Raw genomic sequence first — 22,212 nt, 5'->3', positions numbered from 1 at the left:
AGTTCACCGTGGAAAAAGAGATGGAAGGGAAACTTCCTTTTCTTGATCTGATGATTACAAGAAAGGATGACGATACGGTGAAATTTGGAATTTACCGTAAACCTACATCGACTGACCGATACATCACATCCGACTCCAACCATTTTGGTTCGCAGAAACAAGCTGCTTTTCATTCCATGGCCCACCGGCTTTACAACATACCCATGGAGAATGGGGACTTTGTTGAGAAAAAAGCAAGAATCCTCAAGGCTGCAGAAGTCAATGGGTACGATGAAAAGTTTGTAGAGAAAATATTCCGTAAACACGAACGGAAAAAGCTCCGTCAGGATATTACAACCCTAGAACCAGCAATTAACGAAAACAGGAGAATCAGTTTACCGTTTTTCCCCAAAGTGACGAATCCCATTAAAACCACACTTCGACGACATGGGCTACAAGTAGTTCACAAAAGTGAAAACACATTACGTGACTTGTTGTGTAATTTAAAAGATCCTTTCGGATGAACAGTCCGGAATTTATCAGATTCCCTGCGAAGACTGTTCAGCCGTTTATATTGGTCAAACACGCCGCAAGATCAAGGTTCGTCTTCGAGAACACAGGAACGCAGTAGACACAGGGAAAGCGCACGAATCCAGCGTGGCAGCACACACAGAAAATAGTGGTCACAGCATAGACTGGGTGAACGCAAAATCTATAAAAACGGTCAGAAATGTATCGAGCCTCAACGCATGGGAATCAATGTACATTACAAACACCACGAGACCATTGATGAACGAGGACGACCCACCTATAGCATCGTGTCTCTTCAGCCTTGCCAACAAAATAAAATAGTTTCTCTCTCTTTCGGACGTGTACAAACAATGTACGAATCGTAACCAGTTGGACATTGTCCTGATGATGGGTGACATCGCACCCGAAACCGGTCGACAGATAAGGTAAATTTTAACTTGTTGACGATTGTAAGAACTATAAGTGTTATGTCTTGTCTCGCGTCGCGTTTCTTATGAGTGTGCTATCACATTGTAGTTTACTAAAAAAAATATTACTGTACCCTAGAATCCTTTCAAATGATTTTGCCACTATTCCCACCAAGTCAAAACAGACAACAGTCAAAACATCTCTAGCTCCCAAACCGAACAAACTTACCTGTGTTGAAATCCAATCCCTGCGTATCGACCAAATGCTGCAGAATGTCGCCTTGCTCTTCGAGACTTTCCGTTTCGCGCAGCATTGCAATCAGTTCCTCCACTTCGGTATTCTCGAAGTTTGTCTCCGTGGCTGGACGGTGTCTGGGCAGTGGCTGCAGCTGAATTTTCGGTGCTGAAAGGTACGTGAATCAATGTTAGTTTAGTCTTTACGAAGAAATTAACTAAATTACGAATCACATACTAGCATTGGTAGCCGAGGTTTGGATGTGCAATTTGGTGGTATCATCCATGGAAACCCGTTGCTCACTGAAGCGACCCATCTGGTTCGGCGATGGATCCCGGGCCGGTGGCCCCGAGCCCGATTGGTTCGGCTCCAGCCACTGCGGGGTGACCGAATGGGACAAACGGCGCTCCGTTACGTTACCCTCCATGCCCAAGGTTTCCGCTGAAGAATCAAGGTTTGTCGAGTGATGGTAAAAATTTAAATAATGAGGATACTCACAGTCGACATTGATCGAACGTGTCTTTTTGATGGCACCTTTGACGGACATCCGACGGCGGAGGTTCTTCGGTCGCAGTCCGGACGACCGTATTGAGGTAGTAGAAGCACGGTGGCTGAATGACCGCAGCAAGTGTTCATCCAAATAGGACTGCACGGCGGGGTTGAGTTCTGAAGGAAAAATGTTAGACGTATGTAACTTCATGCGAGGTGCATTAGTCTTAAGGCAACTCACTATCGGGATAGCCATCCTCCTGGCTTCCCAGAAAACTAAGATCGGTGATCGCAGAAGTGTTGATAAAATCGCCCAGATTTCCGAGGATCACCCGAGTACCGTTGATGTATCCTGACTTGAGTTTCTTCATTGTCTGAACCATAGCCAGTGGAACCTTGTTGTTTTCTAAAATTATGGTCAGTCAGTACTGGATCTCAATGATGAAATTTTGGAATGGAGTTGAATATTTACAAAATTCTACAAGATATTCTAATACTAAAGCAACGTAAATGGGGTATAAATAAACGTACACAGAAGCCACCGTAGACTATAACATAAAAATTAGTATGAGAACGACACTACGGTCCATTAGAATAATTGGCTAAGCTAGAAGCTAAATACTTCATAATACGTCGAAATTCTGTTACCAAAATAAATTATTGAAACATGTAGAGTTATGAATTTATTATCTCCCAATTAACATTATTGTTTATACATAACTAAGAAAAACGTGGTTAGCACAAATCCTCTATAGTTTCACACTCAATGTGGTCCACGATATTAGCTGTTATAGATGCACTAAGATTGCTTTTGGCGATTTGAAAAATTTCACAACATAAAGAAATAATATTCTGTATTTGAAAAGTTACTGAAGTAGATAACTTTTTATTTTAAACATATCTAATTGCGTGAAAAGCGACCTTGGTGTATCTAAGAATCGTGTCCTTAAACAATTGCTTTTAATAGTTAGTAACTATTCCAACAAACCGTATTCCACTGAATTATTCTGTAAATAATCAATATCAATGCCGGTAAATACGCAGTCCACCCATCACCCCCGCATGAGTAAAACATACACAGGACCGTCTCCTGTTTCCGAAACCTGTTTGAACTGCGCCGCTTGCGTAAAACGATCGCAGCAGACCACATCACACAAAATCCCGATTAGCCGAAACCACCACACGCACACTGAAACAACGCAAACGAAACTCCGCCCCTTTGGCGAACGCAGAGAAAAAACAGACCCAATAATAATCCAACGAGAAAACAAGCGAATAACCAATAGAGCGAGAACGCGCAACCATGGGCGAGTAAATATGAATGCAGCCGTGTTGTTGTGCATATGCAAGGGTAAGCCAATTAGAATGTGAAAAAAAACTCACTAATAAAGGATCATTCCAATGAAGATTAGAGTTGCGCTTTATGTAAAATAATTAAGAGACTGTGACTGTTTGGATGACATATGAGTTATGGAACATGTATTTAAATGTGAAAACGTCATGATGTCGTGTGGTTAATTATGTAAAATAATTATAGTGAAATATCATAGTAAGAAATAAAAAAAATGGTTGATTATTATTCATATTCATTTGATTGATTGTTAGTTTAACTCTCTAAATGTTTTCCACTTCATTTCAGGTGTTCAGATGGAATGCAGTTTAAAGCTCAGTACGTAAGTTCTGTAATACTTCTATCAATAATTTAGAATACGAGCTCCACTATGTACTTAATTTATTTTCACGTTGTGCATGAAACCAAATCGTCATAATGCCGACAGCTGTATTATTATACAGTATACGTTTCCGACTTAATTAGTCGTTTTGTTTGCAACAACATCGATTGCTTTAACACGCATTACCACGTACAAATCAACGAAAGTTAAAATCCGATTGGTGCGGAGAAATGACTTGAAAGATCTCCATGTAAGGTGTGGCTGACCCAGCCTCTCTTCCGCTTTCTAACTTTAGTTGCTATCATCCTCTGTTGACAGCGACATTGGAGCTTGTATGTAGTTTGACATCGATTTGTGACTGTTTCAGACTCAAACTATAAACCACAGACATCAGTTGATGAACATCTGCGGCGGTTGGGTGTTCTCTGCTGATACATACCATGTTTCACTAGCGTATAGCAGCACAGCTTTTGCGTGCAGGAATTAAAAATTCGATTTTGTGCGTTGGCTAATCTTACGTTCTACCAAACGCTTAAACTTGCAACGGTGGCTTTTGCCTTCTTGATCCTTGTACCTTTGTCGATCGTGATACCTCCGTCTTTGGTTGCCATTACTATATTGGAAGTTTAGAAAATTCTCCACTCATTGCTTTTGTAAAGCTGGGTCGCCGTGTTCACATCCAACGATTTGTTTGTTAACAATGTTTTGAAAACTGAATGTGAGAATTTTAATTCGAAAAATGTACTGGAGGTGACCACTTTCCTTTTCTTTCCTTAAAACCGCTACCCTTAACTAAGCTGCAAAGGACTTTCGTCGGTCTTAGCAGTTTTGGCTGGTACTGATGAATCCAAATTTCCAACATCGACGGTATGATCCAACACTCGCCATCTACTTTTCAACTAAATATTCCCAGTATGAGCCGTCAGACGAATCATTTAGATCAAACATAGAAAATGTCCACTTCATAGGCTTTTCGAATCGCTGTCCAATACGACCAAAATGATCCGAACCGTGAGCATTTTTATCTATGCAAAGTTATGAAGTTTGATCTGTTGCATTACTTGTTTAGACTTAATTTGGAACATGTCCACCCCTTAGATCCTTCGAATCTTAGTCAAAATGTCAGAATTGATCCGGCTTTGGAACCACAAAACACTCCATTTTTATCTGTTGTTGGGAAATAGCCAAGGATTGGAGAGAACGGGTTTATTATACAAGGCAAAATACTGGCCTGTGCGCCAAGTGGTTCTGCTCCTGGTCAGCCCAACTCGCTCGCTCCACTCCACGCCTTCTTGTACCTGACGGAACGAAAACGAACACCATCTGTACAGGGTTGCTTTAGCTACCGTCTGGATGCTGGGTTCGTCAAAGATTTGGGGGAGCTCGCGGTTCATCCTTCGTCGCCACACATCGTTCTCTTGCACACCGCCAAAGATGGTCCAAAGCACGCGTCTCTTGAATACTCCGTGCTTGTGCTCGCAAGTCCTCCTCGAGCATGGTCCAAGTGACAGGTCCTTAGAGGACTACCGGTCGTTTTGTACATTTGGTGCGGTGTGAATCTTTTTTGGCCGCAGTTTCTTCTGGAGCTAGTAGGCCCGGTACGATTCAAACGAACTGGAGTGTTAGCCCGAAATCTTCACACAGTTTTGCACACCATCCACTGCTGCCCCTTTCATCGCCTCGATGGCCAAATATGGCACCCTGACCGCGTGCCGTACGTTACAGTACAACAAAGTCGATTGTTTTTCACTAGTTGATCCTTCTTATGTATCACGCCTGGCGATTCGCTGAACATCACAATCGCCGGCTTTATATATAGAAAGACAAAAAAAGATACTGACTGACTTTCGAACCGAAACTGCTCCTTGATCTGAAGAAAAGCTGCTGTCCCTTTCCAAAATTGTCGCAACGTGCGATTGATATTCTTTTCCGTATTAAGATTTTTTAATTGAGACTTTATACCGCTTGATTCCTTGACTCGATGACTCCAATATTATGTTCTGGGCAACTGGTGCAAATATGTGTTGCACTTGGCCTACTTTGAGGATGTGCAAAAATACATCACTGCCCAGGATAACGTCGATAGGACCCGGCCGGTTATACTCCCGGATCTGCTAGTTTCGGTTTGTCAATTAAAAAATCTGGAACTAAACATAAATGATGCGAAGACAGTGTCGACCGTGGGCAGCAGGGACTATGTCCAAGGGCTTGACGATCCCTCCCCAGGCCATCTGTGAGTTGTGGGGCTTGCCTAGGATATGGTGGGGTTTGACAGTGGGCCCTGTTAAACCTCTATAAAAAGCTGCATGTATCCGCAAGTAGGCCCCACCAAAGCGACCGTGTGCCGCTCAAAGCGCACAAGCCCAAGTCCTGGTGTTAGGTGGGACGCTAAACAGCCCTGACACGACGGCCCTCCGACGAGACAGGAGGTTTGCGCAGGCCCAATAAGCCGCCTAGAAAACCAATCATTACGAACAATATAAGAGATAATGCGACTCGATATAATCGGCAAAGACCTAGGCGACGAATACAGGATCACGATTGGAAGCTTGGAACATGGAATTGCAAGTCGCTAGGTTTCGCAGGTTGCGACAGGATGATTTACGACGAATTACATCCCCGCAACTTCGACGTCGTGGCGCTGCAGGAGATTTGCTGGACAGGACAGAAAGTGTGGAAAAGCGGGCATCGAGCGACTACCTTCTACCAAAGCTGTGGCACCACCAGCGAGCTGGAAACCGGCTTCATAGTGCTGGGTAAGATGCGCCAACGCAGCCAATCAACGCAAGGATGTGCAAGCTGAGGATTAAAGGCCGTTTCTTCAACTATAGCATCATCAACGTGCACTGTCCACACGAAGGGAGACCCGACGACGAGAAAAAAGCGTTCTACGCACAGCTGGAGCAGACATACGATGAATGCCCACTGCGGGACGTCAAAATCGTCATCGGTGACATGAACGCACAGGTAGGAAGGGAGGAAATGTATAGACCGGTCATCGGACCGGATAGTCTGCACACCGTATCGAATGACAACGGCCAACGATGCATAAACTTCGCAGCCTCCCGCGGAATGGTAGTCCGAAGCAGGCTTGTAAAATGTCATCTGCATGTCATTTGACTAATTTGTTCATAACTTTCTTCAGAAGCCAAATTTATTCCATAATTTTAGATGTACTCATAACGCTTGAGTAGGACTATATTTTTGTCCAAGGGTACAATTCTCTAAATATTACATATGAGGCTGGATAGTGAAACCTCTCCAAAATGTCACGTGTCATTTGACATAATGTCATTTGAATGACATTTTGCCTCCCACGCATCAGATTACATATTTACAGCAATGTCTTGTTAGACAAAGTTGTAGGCACATTTAAGCGCTATAAGTTCGTCATACCTCAGGAATGATGACTACCTTCAGAAAAAAGTTCTGGGAAAATTATACAAACGAATGCAAATGACATTTTACAACACTGGTCCGAAGCACCTTCTTTCCCCGCAAAAATATCCACAAGGCCACATGGAGATCACCTAACCAAGAAACGGAAAACCAAATCGACCACGTTCTAATCGACGGTAAATTCTTCTCCGACATCACGAACGTCCGCACTTACCGCAGTGCGAATATTGAATCCGACCACTACCTCGTTGCAGTATGCCTGCGCTCAAAACTCTCGACGGTGTACAACATGCGTCGAAGTCGGACGCCGCGGCTTAACATTGGGCGGCTACAAGACGCTAGACTAGCCCAAGAATACGCGCAGCAGCTGGAAGTGGCACTCCCAACGGAAGAGCAGCTAGGCGCAGCATCTCTTGAAGATGGCTGGAGAGATATTCGATCCGCCATTGGTAGCACCGCAACCGCTGCACTTGGCACGGTGCCCCCGGATCAGAGAAACGACTGGTATGACGGCGAATGTGAGCAGTTAGTGGAAGAGAAGAATGAAGCATGGGCGAGATTGCTGCAACACCGCACGAGGGCGAACGAGGCACGATATAAACAGGCGCGGAACAGACAAAACTCGATTTTCCGGAGGAAAAAGCGCCAGCAGGAAGATCGAGACCGTGAAGAGACGGAGCAACTGTACCGTGCTAATAACACACGAAAGTCCTATGAGAAGTTGAACTGTTCACGAAAGGGCCACGTGCCACAGCCTGATATGTGTAAGGACATAAACGGGAACCTTCTTACGAACGAGCGTGAGATGATCCAAAGGTGGCGGCAGCACTACGAAGAACACCTGAATGGCGATGTGGCAGACGAAGATGGCATTATGGTGATGGACCTGGGAGAACGCGCGCAGGACATAATTTTACCGGCACCGGGTCTCCAGGATATCCAGGAGGAGATTGGCCGGCTGAAGAACAACAAAGCCCCTGGGGTTGACCAACTACCAGGAGAGCTATTTAAACACGGTGGTGAGGCACTGGCTAGAGCGCTGCACTGGGTCATTACCAAGATTTGGGAGGAGGAAGTTTTGCCGCAGGAGTGGATGGAAGGTGTCGTGTGTCCCATCTACAAAAAGGGCGATAAGCTGGATTGTAGCAACTACCGCGCAATCACATTGCTGAACGCCGCCTACAAGGTACTCTCCCAAATTTTATGCCGTCGACTAGCACCAATTGCAAGGGAGTTCGTGGGGCAGTACCAGGCGGGTTTTATGGGCCACGGACCATGTGTCCGCCATTCGCCAAGTACTGCAGAAATTCCGCGAATACAACGTGCCCACACATCATCTATTCATCGACTTCAAAGCCGCATATGATACAATCGATCGGGACCAGCTATGGCAGCTAATGCACGAAAACGGTTTTCCGGATAAACTGACACTGATAAAATTGATCAAAGCGACGATGGATCGGGTGATGTGCGTAGTTCGAGTTTCAGGGGCATTCTCGAGTCCCTTCGAAACCCGCAGAGGGTTACGGCAAGGTGTCTGCTATTCAACATCGCTTTGGAAGGGGTAATACGAAGAGCAGGGATTAACACGAGTGGTACAATTTTCAATAAGTCCGTCCAGCTATTTGGTTTCGCTGACGACATAGATATTATGGCACGTAACTTTGAGAAGATGGAGGAAGCCTACATCGGACTGAAGAGGGAAGCTAAGCGGATCGGACTAGTCATCAACACGTCGAAGACGAAGTACATGATAGGAAGAGGTTCAAGAGAAGACAATGTGAGCCATCCACCGCGAGTTTGCATTGGTGGTGACGAAATCGAGATGGTAGAAGAATTTATGTACTTGGGCTCACTGATGACTGCCGAAAATGATACCATCAGAGAAATTCGGAGACGCATAGTGGCTGGAAATCGTGCTTACTTTGGACTCTGCAAGACGCTCCGATCGAATAGAGTTCGCCGCCGTACCAAACTGACAATCTATAAAACGCTTAGACCGGTAGTCCTCTACGGACACGAGACCTGGACGATGCTCGTGGAGGACCAACGCGCACTTGGAGTTTTCGAAAGGAAAGTGCTGCGTACCATCTATGGTGGGGTGTAGATGGCGGACGGTACGTGGAGAAGGCGAATGAACCACGAGTTGCATGAGCTGCTGGGAGAACCATCTATCGTTCACACCGCGAAAATCGGACGACTGCGGTGGGCCGGGCACGTAGCCAGAATGTCGGACAACAATCCGGTGAAAATGGTTCTCGACAACGATCCGACGGGCACAAGAAGGCGAGGTGGATCGATCAGGTGGAAGATGACTTGCGGACCCTCCGTAGACTGCGTGGTTGGCGACGTGTAGCCATGGACCGAGCCGAATGGAGAAGACTCTTATATACCGCACAGGCCACTTCGGCCTTAGTCTGATTAAATAATAAATAATGCCAAACTAGCCGTCTTTAGACCGAGCTGCACTCTTCTACAATTATGAAGAATTTTCTGTGTAAATTTTGAAGAATATTCAAAAGAAACTCAACAGGAACTTTCCGCGGATATTCGAAAATTATCCTATAGAAATTTGGAACAATTTCTCGAGTAAATTCCGAAGAATTTCCTGCTGATATTCCAAACAATTTTCTTTGGGATTTTCAAAGAGCTTCTGTTGTTAATTCCAAATAATTCTCGAAACTTCAAAGAAGTTGCCGTGAAAAATCCGGGAATAATTTCCAAATGAATATTTTGGAAAAACTTAAAGAATTTTCGGAAGAACTTCATCAGATTTTCAGGCGAAAATCGAATGATTCTTCCGATATAAATGCCTTGAAAATATCATGGCAAAAAAAATCTCAAAGAAACGTGATAACAAAAAAACGCCGCTAAAATAGCTTTCGGCGACCAAAATTCTGACCAACGCCGCCGCCCCCGAATATCGGACCGGCTGACAATTCGTCTCCGAGCGGGAAGATTGAATTATTCCGCGTTTAGAGTCCTTCCCACTGTGGCATTGCTAGAGCGTTCGACTGATTGATTTTACATCATTACCTCTTTGGAACAGAGGAGTAATAAGCTGTTGTCTGCATACTGCACACTTCGACGAGCACATTTTATCCTAATGTAACAAACTGTTTTGTAGCACAACTTATCTTTCTGTGCGAACTGCACGTTTAGTTTTTTAAGTCATCGCAAACATAGATCGGATACTCACTAGAGCACTTCGCGCCCTTCGTTATTATTTTTTTGTTGTTCTATGTAGCATTGTAACTTTCTTCTCCTATTGTGTTTCCTTCATCGCACCTCTTTTCCTATCATCCATTTGCATCAATTCTGCTGAACGCCGTATACGTCTCCCACGCGTCACACCGGTCGTCCAGAAATTTGAAGAAATCCTCGAAAGATGTTTTTTTTTCTTATCAAAAATTGGTTACGCCTAAAGAGATCGAGTTTCGCTATTCAGTTTCTCCGATAAAAGATGAATAAGCCTAAAGCCCCAATACAGCGGAACAGCGACGATAACGGCAGGATTGACAGAAGTGAACCAATTATGGGACGGAAAAAGTCCTCTTTATCGACCTGAGCGTCATATGCCTTATCAAGATATTCAGAAAACTGACATTCCAGGTACCGAGTTTCCAATCATAGTCCTTATTTCCAATCATAGTTGTCAAAAACTAACGTTCTTTTTTCTTCTTTCTCTATTTACCGGGGTCGCGTTACCTACATCGCGCTGGTGGGCTGCCACCTTAAGTATCCAGTTTTCCGCGAGCGGTAATGGCCGCCTATAAGATGGTGCTTGCGGGTTAGTATCTGATTTAACATTTATGGAGGTCAACTGCACCCACCGCTCCGAGCACCCATTCATAAGATGGTGCTGATTTAGTGAATTCAAACCTTCTTTTATACCACATTGATCAAAATGCTCGAACAGTGGGTGCAGTTGACCTCCAGAAATGTCAAATCAGAGACTAACCCGCAGGGAAGCTGGAGGCCATTACCGCTCGTGGAAAACTGGATACCTGACGCGATACAGCGTTTCGGTAATCAGCCGCTGGGTACCAGGCAGAAGCAATTTGAGCCACACTCCTGGTGAACAGACGCTCGAAGAGTACCTTTTCACTCTAGCTGATGTCAGAAGCACAACAGTGCCTAAGCTGCACTACCAGCTAAGTACGCAGCCCTTAGTTGATGGTCTTGTCATCGGTAAAGACTTGAGATAGAAACTTGTGGGGACTAGAGCTACGTTGGACGCTCCTTCCTTGATGTCAACCCACCATTTTGCAGCATCTTTATGTGTACCACGCTTCTCTTTCTTCCAGCATTCCGCATTTCAGTGCTTGCTGAAAACAGCATTCTCTCCACCGGACGAGTTTAAACTGCTTGTAACTACTTTGAATATGATTTTTATGATTTTTTAAGATGATGCACTCTAAAGACATTTCGAAGATCTCAAGTTGTCATGCACAATTTTCAGCCAATTTAGAAGGAACGTCGGAACAACGTCAATAAAAGTGCACATGTAACAAGCTTTAAAAAATTGCATTGGTCCTGTGCGTTTATCATTGGTCCTGATGAAAATCCTAGTCTGCATGCTCAAATACGACAATGAAGATGAACAATGAACTAAACTACCTGTTTTGTGAGAACGGAACGAATCAGGGCTAAGCTAAGGTTGCGCTTGAATGGTGGTAAACTAAACGATCGCAGATAATGGATGCGGTTGCACGTGGTAAATTTAGTAAATGGAGCGATATGTAATAAATGTAAAACCAGCGACATAAGTATGCAGACGTAACTCTTGAAGGTATTTGGTAGTAGTGATGGTAGTAGTAAGAATCGATAATTTCAACTATGCAGTAGTAGTGGTAGTAGATTCGGTGTGGTTTCTAATTACCTACGAGCCAGTTGGTGGCGGTCAGCGTGATCGTCGGCCGACCAAGCAGATGATGCCAGCTAATGCTGAGGAATGCGAGAATGTCCATGAAATTGCTAACCAGCAACGACGGATCGCGCGACATATAGTACTCATCGTGGTCAAAGATCTGCACATCCGTGCGTTTTTAGTTCGATTTTGGTGTTTCAAATTTTTACGATTGGAAATTTTGAAGAGAACGCAAAAAAGAGAAAAAGAGAAAGAGAAGGATACTGCCAATTAAAAGTGTAATCAACTACATACTACACTGCCAATTTGGTGTGACTGGGTCGGTGGTTGGGGAAGGTTCCGGTGGTCTGCGATCGATGAAGGATGCGCCGAGTGGTCGATGAGCGGTCCCATATCCATGGCGTTAGGCGAATGTCTTTTGTTCGAACTGTAAAACCCGCTATCCAACTAACTAAAAATTTGTTACGCAGCATTATAGGAAGCCCGGGTCAATCGGAAGAGACGACATGCTCCTCATCCGATCGGTGTGAAGAAAGGAACTAATAAAGGCCAGCAAAGAAAAGCGAAAGCCAAAATAGTCGAATACCATCTACGCGGTGTTTGTTTTATGTACAGGAAGTTTGAAAAACGGAAACTATATTAGATACATAGATTAACGGAGGAAAATAATATGATACAATGGAAGTAGAACGTAAGATGATAAGAAACAGAACGGAAATCATACACAGAGGCGCTACTAAAAAAAGTATAGAGATCTTTACAGAAGAAATGGTTGAGGTGGAGAAGTAATAGACATAAAATCAAAGATAACAGTTCGCGGAACACCGACCTAGATGTACGTTTTTCAGCGTCATTGTCAGCAGGGGCCGGCCCAGGAGATTCTGCCAAGCCGACTTCAGGAAGTTAATTTCCCCTTTCAACAGATCGATCATCAGTTCGTTGTCCGACGCAATGTAGAAGCGATTCACGTCCGAAAACTAGACGACATTTGTGTATTGAAGTGTAATTAGGATAGGTGTGATAAACTGTGAGGCCAGAGCACGTGACGATCGTCGTAGTTTGCGTTTCGGATTACGTTTTACGTTGCTTTCATATGAAATCAAATAACAAACAGTTACGGGATACTTCTCTTACAAATGTTTCCCATTATCCGTCAGAAATGTTGATTTACAAATAAAAAAGCCCTTGATTATTGAACATTCCGCTTATGAAGTACAAAGCACTAAATAAAAGGATTCCTTCATTATTTACCCTCGAATCAAATATAGTATTTTCTATATCCAGCTTTCCTCTTTCCTATTACCGGCGGCTTATCGATGTTTAAAAATCAATCGCTCACTGTACTTTCTGACAATTCTGTCAGTTTGTTATCCTTTTGTTCCAGGATCCAGTCTCCCGGAATCCAAAACTAAATGCAGACGCGTTTTCAAGGACACCCCACTCAAAACGGACGCCTCGCATGACTATCATTTTTATTATTCCACGCATGCTGCGTCGCTGAAGCTTGTCCTTAAGAGGGACGAAGATGAATGCAATGATGCTTGTAAAAGACGTGAATGATCAGCTACTGATCGGCCCAACTGAAACATTGAAACTCTGACTAGCTGAAACGCAACTTTTTCAAGTACCAGCTAGGTGACAACCACTCCGATGTAACAAGCGTCAAATCCGTAGCTCCATCACTGCTAGAGTTTCAAACGGCTATCCGTTTCGTATATCAACCGAACACACGTGAACAAGGGAGTACGATGTACTAACAGGACCGATTACATCCGATTACGATATCTTACGATTATCTTCATCCGAGGCCTTCCGTCTTTCCTCCTTCAGTAGCTCCATGAACATAATATTCTGCTCCGATGATGAGAAAAATCGGTCCTGTCCCGAAAAACCTGAGATCCGCAAGTAACGTGGAATTTGGGAGATTCCACATTACGAAAGAGAATATTGCAAAAGGAAGTGACTCGTTTATATTCGAGTCAGGGCTGAGAATAGTCATTCTCGACGTATGAAGAAAGCGAAAAAATATAGTCTTTGTCATAACATTGCACGACACAACATCTATTCGGTTTCTTCGCGCCACATGCCTACCACGAAAGTACCACCTACTAATAATCCTTCCCTCTTCCTAACTGACTACAAGAACGTGGCCGGTGCCGTTATTGATCATTGGACATTTGAGTCACTGAAACTTGCACACTAAGAATTCTTGAACAATCCCAGTCAATCATTCAGTTGAGTCTTTGTGCAATTTCACTGATTCTGGAGTAACAACCATATAGATATGTGTAGTCAGTCAAAGCTAAGCTAAGCCACATGCCTACCACAAAGATCGTCGCACAGCCAAAAGTTATGACGATTTCTGTCGTCATTTCTTCACATAATCACGTTATTATAGACGGACTGGTTAAAAACATAATGGCGTCTCAAATAAACAAATAGTAGGAACTTTGGTGGGGGCAGCAGGGACTATGTCCAAGGGCTTGACGATCCCTCCCCAGGCCATCTGCGAGTTGTGGCGCCTGCCTAGGATGTGGTGGGGTTTGACAGTGGGCCCTGTTAAACCTCTATAAAAAGCTGCATGTATCCGCAAGTAGGCTCCGCCAAAGCGACCGTGTGCCGCTCAAAGCGCACAAGCCCAAGTCCTGGTGTTAGGTGGGACGCTAAACAGCCCTGACACAACGGCCCTCCGACGAGACAGGAGGTTTGCGCAGGCCCAATAAGCCGCCTTTAAAAACAACTATTACGAACGACATAGAAGATAATACGACTCGATACAATCGGCAACGACCTAGGCGACGAATAAAGGATCACGATTGGAAGCTTGGAACATGGAATTCCAAGTCGCTAGGCTTCGCAGCTTGCGATAGGATAATCTACGATGAATTACATCCCCGCAACTTCGATGTCGTAGCGCTGCAGGAAATCTGCTGGACAGGACAGAAAGTGTGGAAAAGCGGGCATCGAGCGGCTACCTTCTACCAAAGCTGTGGCACCACCAACGAGCTGGGAACCGGCTTCATAGTGCTGGGAAAGATGCGCCAACGCGTGATTGGGTGGCAGCCAATCAACGCAAGGATGTGCAAGCTGAGGATAAAAGGCCGTTTCTTCAACTATTGCATCATCAACGTGCACTGCCCACACGAAGGGAGATCCGACGACGAGAAAGAAGCGTTCTATGCGCAGCTGGAGCAGACATACGATGGATGCCCACTGCGGGACGTCAAAATCGTCATCGGTGACATGAACGCTCAGGTAGGAAGGGAGGAAATGTGTAGACCGGTCATCGGACCGGATAGTCTGCATACCGTATCGAACGACAACGGCCAACGATGCATAAACTTTGCAGCCTCCCGCGGAATGGTAGTCCGAAGCACTTTCTTCCCCCGTAAGAATATCCACAAGATCACATGGAAATCACCCTAATCAAGTAACGGAAAACCAAATCGACCACGTTCTAATCGACGGTAAATTCTTCTCCGACATCACGAACGTACGCATTTACCGCAGTGCGAATATTGAATCCGACCACTACCTCGTCGCAGTATGTCTGCGCTCAAAACTCTCGACGGTGATCAACACGCGTCGGAGTCGTCCGTCGCGGCTTAACATTGGGCGGCTACAAGACGGTAGACTAGCCCAAGACTACGCGCAGCAGCTGGAAGTGGCACTCCCAATGGAAGAGCAGCTAGGCGCAGCGTCTCTTGAAGATGGCTGGAGAGATATTCAATCCATCATTGAAAGCACCGCAACCGTTGCACTAGGCACGGTGTCTCCGGATCAGAGAAATGACTGGTATGACGGCGAATGTGAGCAGTTAGTTGAGGAGAAGAATGCAGCATGGGCGAGATTGCTGCAACACCGCACGAGGGCGAACGAGACACGATACAAACGGGCGCGGAACAGACAAAACTCGATTTTCCGGAGGAAAAAGCGCCAGCAGGAAGATCGAGACCATGAAGAGACGGAGCAACTGCACCGCGCTAATAACGCACGAAAGTTCTATGAGAAGTAAACCCGTTCTTGCAAGGGCCGCGTGACACAGACCGATATGTGTAACGACATAAGCGGGAACTTTTTTACGAACGAGCGTAAGGTGATCTAAAGGTGGCGGCAACACTACGAAGAGCACCTGAATGGCGATATGGCAGACAACGGTGGCGGTATGGTAATGAACCTAGGAGCACGCGCGCAGGACATGCGACTTCCGGCTCCGAATCTCCAGGAAATCCAGGAGGAGATCGGCCGGCTGAAAAACAACAAAGCCCCTGGAGTTGACCAACTACCAGGAGAGCTGTTTAAACACGGTGGTGAAGCACTGGCTAGAGCGCTGCACTGGGTGATTACCAAGGTTTGGGAGGATGAGGTTCTGCCGCAGGAGTGGATAGAAGGTGTCGTGTGTCCCATCTACAGAAGGGCGATAAGCTGGATTGTAGCAACTACCGCGCAATCACATTGCTGAACGCCGCCTACAAGGTACTCTCCCAAATTTTATGCCGACGACTAACACCAATTGCAAGAGAGTTCGTGGGGCAGTACCAGGCGGGATTTATGGGTGAACGCTCTACCACAGACCAGGTGTTCGCCATACGTCAGGTATTGCAGAAATGCCGCGAATACAACGTGCCCACACATCATCTATTTATCGACTTCAAAGCCGCATATGATACAATCGATCGGGACCAGCTATGGCAGCTAATGCACGAAAACGGATTTCCGGATAAACTGATACGGTTGATCATGGACTAGTCATCAACACGTCGAAGACGAAGTACATGATAGGAAGAGGCTCAAGAGAGGTCAATGTGAGCCACCCACCACGAGTTTCTATCGGTGGTGACGAAATCGAGGTGGTTGAAGAATTCGTGTACTTGGGCTCACTGGTGACCGTCGATAACGATACCAGCAGAGAAATTCGGAGACGCATAGTGGCTGGAAATCGTACGTACTTTGGACTCCGCAAGACGCTCCGATCGAATAGAGTTCGCCGCCGTACCAAACTGACTATCTACTAAACGCTTATAAGACCGGTAGTTCTCTACGGACACGAGACCTGGACGATGCTCGTGGAGGACCAACGCGCACTGGGAGTTTTCGAAAGGAAAGTGTTGCGTACCATCTATGGTGGGTTGCAGATGGCGGACGGTACGTGGAGGAGGCGAATGAACCACGAGTTGCATCAGCTGTTGGGAGAACCATCCATCGTTCACACCGCGAAAATCGGAAGACTGCGGTGGGCCGGGCACGTAGCCAGAATGTCGGACAGCAATCCGGTAAAAATGGTTCTCGACAACGATCCGACGGGAACAAGAAGGCGAGGTGCACAGCGGGCAAGGTGGATCGATCAGGTGGAGGACGACTTGCGGACCCTCCGCAGACTGCGTGGTTGGCGAAGTGCAGCCATGAACCGAGCTGAATGGAGAAGTCTTTTATGTGCAGCACAGGCCACTCCGGCCTTAGTCTGATGATAAATAATGTCTTTTGTGTGTAAACTTTTTTAGCAGTAGGGACACGGCATTTCCGTCCATCGTCGTAGGGGCTAAAACCAACGAAAGCAACGTACATTTGCTAGAACTCCACTATAGCAGAACGTTTCTCCTGAGCTTACGATTTGGTACGTATGAGTTTTACAAAAAAGCGTCTGCTTTATTGGTTTTCGAGACTATGACGAACAGACGAAAATACCTGCCGTGACCCTAGTACAATTTGTCGCTACTGTGGCATTTCGTGCTGCGGCGATGACTATTGTCAGCCCTGGTTTCGAGGGAACTATAAGACTCTAATGTTGTGGCCCAGAAAGGCTCAGTTCCTGAAGGGAACTGGCCTTAACCTCTAGCTGCTGGTCTAGCCACGGCAGCCGTCTGGGGTGGGCGCAGGGTCTCAGGGTAGTGGTGTGGAGGCGCTTTCGGGAACGTGAAGGGCTTAACTATTTAAATTAATAATGCACAAAACACTTACAGGTGGTTGTCAAACGTCAAACGTGCTACGATGCAAGGAGGCTTGCTGGTTACGCGGCTACGGGATGGCCTGATCGAAGAAGCGGCCGGTGGGTGGCCACGCGGTAACCAGTATGATGGAAGCAGTGAATTATTGGCAGTGGTTGATTTTCTACCCGCCGCTTCCACATCCAGGCGTTATCGTTTATGCGCAAATAGCTAGCATGAGTTAACCGCCAGAAATTTGTATGACGAAAGACATCTAACGCGGGTTTTCTCAAAATTAGAAACTTTTCATGAAAAACTATTTGGTACCGATTATGTACAAAGGTCTCCGCTACTACGCCTACCAAATATTTGTTTCGATGAAGGTGCTTAATTTTGAGAAATTTAACCTTAGATGCCTTTCGCCATACTGATTTCAGAAAGTTAACTCCTAGTGTGCCGGTGTAAGTACGTTCAAAGTGGGCGAATCATTCTACATTCCAACAAGATTATAACCTGCTTTTTATCTCAGTTAATGAATCGCCTACTTTGAGCGTGCTTACAGCGGTTTAATATCCCGAAAATAAGCACCCTCATGAAAAAAAATATTTGGTAGGCGTAGAAGCGGACATCTTCCTCTTCCTACATAACTGGTACCAAATAGTTTTTCGTGGAAAGTTCCTACTGTTGAGAAAACCCGCGTTAGATTTCTTTCGCCATACAAACTTCAGGTAGTTAACTCATGCTGGCTAGTTTTACATATACGATTGCGCCTGGATGCTGGCAGCGGCGGGTAGGAAACCAACCACTGTATGTGATTCATTGAAAGCTTTTAAATGATCGCCAATTGCATGAATATTTGTGTGACAAGCGCAATGGCTACACTATACCCAAGGGAACGAAAAGTTTACCACTCAAAAACATCCTAGGCCGGGCAGAACATCGAACTCGGCAAAGCCGGATTGGCAATCCTAGGCCATTGTTTGCAAGGCTAACTGGAAACCCTCACCACGTTTGACTACGTTGTATGAAAAACGCAGCAGCTACACAATATGTGAGAAAATCTGTGGCCACGTGATGTAGACGTGACGTATGTCGAACAAAATGCGCGATCGCAACTTGAGCTGGGGACTACGCGACAAATTATAGTCGGCCTTCACATACACTGACTCTGACTATCCCCAATGCGTTGTTTCTGAGCCCCTCGACCAGCAGTACTGGACTAGACAACGTAGAAAGTACGGGACATCGATGGATTTGTGGCTGAACACTGGGGTCGCTTTTTAAACTTTTTTTACGCGGATTTTAGGATTTACGCAGTTTTTTACGCGGTACGTATCTCCCGCGTAAAATCCAAATTCAGTGTACTACAAAAACCCTGATTAATCCACCTAGCGGTAATGGTGCCTTTCTCGTGCCCAAGCCCAGGAAGCCCCTCTTCGGCGTACAGACCAGTCTGCCTGATCGACATAACTTATAAGTTGTCGGAAAGGTCTGGCGGCTTATCAAGCAACCACACATCGCATGAGAAAGCACGATTCAAATCGTCCACCAATACGAATTTCATCGAACTCGCATTCTGGTGTGAAGCTTATCAGTTCAATGAATCACATACAGTGGCTGGTTTCCCACCAGTTGCTGCCAGCACCAGGCGCTAACGTATATGTGAAAACAGCCAGCATGAGTTAACTACCTGAAGTTTGTATGGCGAAAGACATGTAACGCAGGTTTTCTAAACAGTAGGGAAAACCACGAAAAACTATTCGGTACCAGTTATGTAGGAAGGTGTCCGCTACTACGCCTACCAAATATTTTTTCGATTTCGATTTTCGAGATATTAAACATTAGATGCCTTTCGCTATATTGATTTCCAAAAGTTAACCCTCTCTTTCCCACGACTTTTTTCAAAGATTTCAATAGGAAGGAATCATCTATGGAAAAAAATGCTAGAACAAAAGTTATTTGGCATAGCTCAAATTAGTGGAAAACGTAAAAAAAAGTTTTTGATTGTAAATCAATAGTTACTTGATTGTTTTCAATAGTTACACTATTTTTACTCAAAATTGATTATATTTGCAGTCTAATGAAACCAAAAAGTTGTGCCAAACACTGCTTTTTGTTGTTGAAATAATTCGATGAATGTTGCAATGAAGGTGCAAAATTTGATGGAGCTCTACAGCTACCATGGGAAGGAAAGGGTTAACTCCTAGTGTGCCGCTGTAAGCAAGCTCAATTCAGGCGATTCATTAGAAACTTTTCCGCATAGTAGGCTATTTTATGAGTTCATTCCAGCTTCATTTGTTGATATTCCTACTAACAAACTCAAATTAAATTCGATTATCTATCCGGAGTTTATTATCACAAACTACATCGCAATGAATAACAAAATAACTCGCTTAAAAATCGTACACATTGCATACCGGATAAAAAATACACATACATCGCCTCCACTTTTGTACGTAGTGTTTTCGCGACTGATGAGCGATGAAATTTGTGCGCATAGGCATCGCATAACAGACAACCAATTCTATTAAGCATGTATTCTGGTTGACTGGCCGGCATGTGTTCCGTAAAGGTCATTCTACCGTTCAAGCAATTCGATCGAAAACGGATATAGCTAGGATAGCGCGTGGTTTGAATAAAAGAGATATTAGGTAAGGTGTCAGGCCATTTGGCCGAATGCCGTTTGGCCGAATAGTTATAAAAATTGACCTCAGTTTACGAGTAGTCTTTCTTCCTCCTTCCTTCTTCTTTCTTCCTTCCACCTCATTCTTTCTTCCTTCTTCCTTCTTTCGTCTTCCTTCTTCCTTTTTCCTTCTTCTTTCTTCCTTCCTCCTTCTTCCTTCTTCCTTCTTTCTGCTTTCTTCGTCCTTCTTTCCTCTTCTTTCTTCCTTAGTTTTTCCTTCTTCCTTCTTCCTTCTTTCGTCTTCCTTTTTTCTTCTTCCTTCTTTCTTCTTTTTTCTCCTTCTTCATTCTTCCTTCTTCCTTCTTCTTTTTTCGTTTTTCCTTCTTCCTTCTTACTTTTTCCTTCTTCCTTCTTACTTCTTCCTTCTTCCTTCTCCTTTCTCCTATCTTCCTTCTTCCTTCTTCTTTCTTCTTTCTTCTTTCTTCTTTCTTCCTTCTTCCTTCTTCCTTCTTCCTTCTTCCTTCTTCCTTTTTCCTTTTTCCTTTTTCCTTCTTCCTTCTTCCTTCTTCCTTCTTCTTACTTCTTTCGTCTTCCTTTTTCCTTTTTCTTTCTTTCTTTCTTCTTCCTTCTTCCTTCTTATTTCTTCCTTCTTCTTTCTTCGTTTTTCCTTCTTCCTTCTTATTTGTTCCTTCTTCCTTCTTCTTTCTTGCTTCTCTCTACTCACTTCTCATTTCGTAAGAAAGCGTATTTCAATTATTCGGCCAAACGGCATTCGGCCAAATGGTGTTCGGCCAAATGACCCTTTCAGGCCTGGTAGCGGGTCACTTTTTAGTGACTTGGTCACTTTTTTCGGGCAAGTCACTAAAAAGTCTCTTTTTTCGACTTCAAGTCACTAAAGTCACTTTTTCTCGCAAAAAGTCACTATTTTCAACTATTTTGAAACTATTGACTAATATTTTTGAATGAAGCTTTATGTATCCGTCGGATGATGCTTTGTTCATGGCGGAAATGAAATTACGGATCTTGGGAAAATGATTGCTCTGAAACTTCGCCAGCCATACTCGCTGCACTTATTGGCATTTCACCAATAGCTAATTGAAGGGGTTTTACGTCAGAATTTATAAATTGGTAGAGACTTATCGGTTTTTTTTTCTAATAATTCATCTAGACAAATGATCGTTATATGGCGAGTTGTTTTTTGGATTGACAATCTTATTTACTGTGTTTTGTTCCTCCTGAAGATTTTTTTAGTGGCCACGACAAATTTGAACAACTCTTCCCAATAATGGCCAAATGCTATAATTTTTTACAGCACAAAGCCATATGTATGCTAAATTGTCTGCACTGATAAAAATTCCTGCAGTCCATTACAATTTAAGGATATTTGGATTTTTAGTTGTTGCCCCAATATGAGGAGACTTGATCTCTCATTAGTCACACATAAAATTGGCGAGAAAATTCAAGAAAATATAAATTGTGCTAAAGCGGAAATTTTTTGTAGATATAGATGTAATGAAGGGTTTGCTCGAAAAAATATTTATTGAGTAGATGAATGTAGATGAATTCGCACAGCAAGTAGAACAATCTGCGTTTTTATAGTAATTAAATATTTAAAAGTTCAGAGAGCACTTTTCTACTTTCATTAAAGCAAGTTCTTGGAAAAGGAACAATATCCTTCGAATATTTTCAAATTCGATTTTTGTCAGCACTCAATTATGTATCAATAACAACAACAGTTACAGTCATACATCCGTGAAGTTAAATTATACATTTCATGGAGAATAACAGAAAAATGTTTCATCACAAACCTCGTGCTTAGAATCATAGGGCCGTAACTGCATTAATTCGTTGCTCTTCGTTGATGTTATCTTTTTATCAATGTAGCGAATTGATAATGATAAAGGATGACTGCATCTTGTACCAGACGCAACAATCACGGTTGTAACTTTGGAAACAGTTGAGTTATTAACGAAACAAATCGATTAAGAGAAAACGATTAATACCCATATGATTCTCAGCGCATGGTATTTTGGTAAAATAAAGATATTTATGTTTTAAATCGAAATAATGATATTTGCATCT

General features: G+C 44.1%; 1 protein-coding gene across 5 annotated transcripts in view; it reads right to left on the bottom strand.

The window, feature by feature from the left end:
* The window catches only part of LOC134207882 (probable phosphorylase b kinase regulatory subunit alpha), a 48,259-nt gene that overhangs the window by 11,613 nt on the left and 14,434 nt on the right, over positions 1-22,212 (bottom strand). For 3 of the 5 annotated variants that reach the window (XM_062683884.1, XM_062683883.1, XM_062683881.1), the window contains exons 5-9: positions 11,596-11,743; positions 1,883-2,047; positions 1,651-1,818; positions 1,390-1,593; positions 1,147-1,320 (exon numbers count right to left, since the gene is read on the bottom strand). In XM_062683884.1, the coding sequence (XP_062539868.1) occupies positions 1,147-1,320; positions 1,390-1,593; positions 1,651-1,818; positions 1,883-2,047; positions 11,596-11,743 (859 nt within the window). Of the gene's footprint in view, positions 1-1,146; positions 1,321-1,389; positions 1,594-1,650; positions 1,819-1,882; positions 2,048-11,595; positions 11,744-12,412; positions 12,561-22,212 lie in introns of all 5 variants that reach the window. The other 2 variants (XM_062683882.1, XM_062683885.1) reach the window with 1 other exon arrangement.

This window comes from Armigeres subalbatus, chromosome 1 (assembly GCF_024139115.2).
Source record: "Armigeres subalbatus isolate Guangzhou_Male chromosome 1, GZ_Asu_2, whole genome shotgun sequence".
Classification (NCBI taxonomy): Eukaryota; Metazoa; Arthropoda; class Insecta; order Diptera; family Culicidae; genus Armigeres; species Armigeres subalbatus.
The sequence above is the reverse complement of the archived record's forward strand: the minus strand, read 5'-3'. Positions and strand labels throughout refer to the sequence as shown.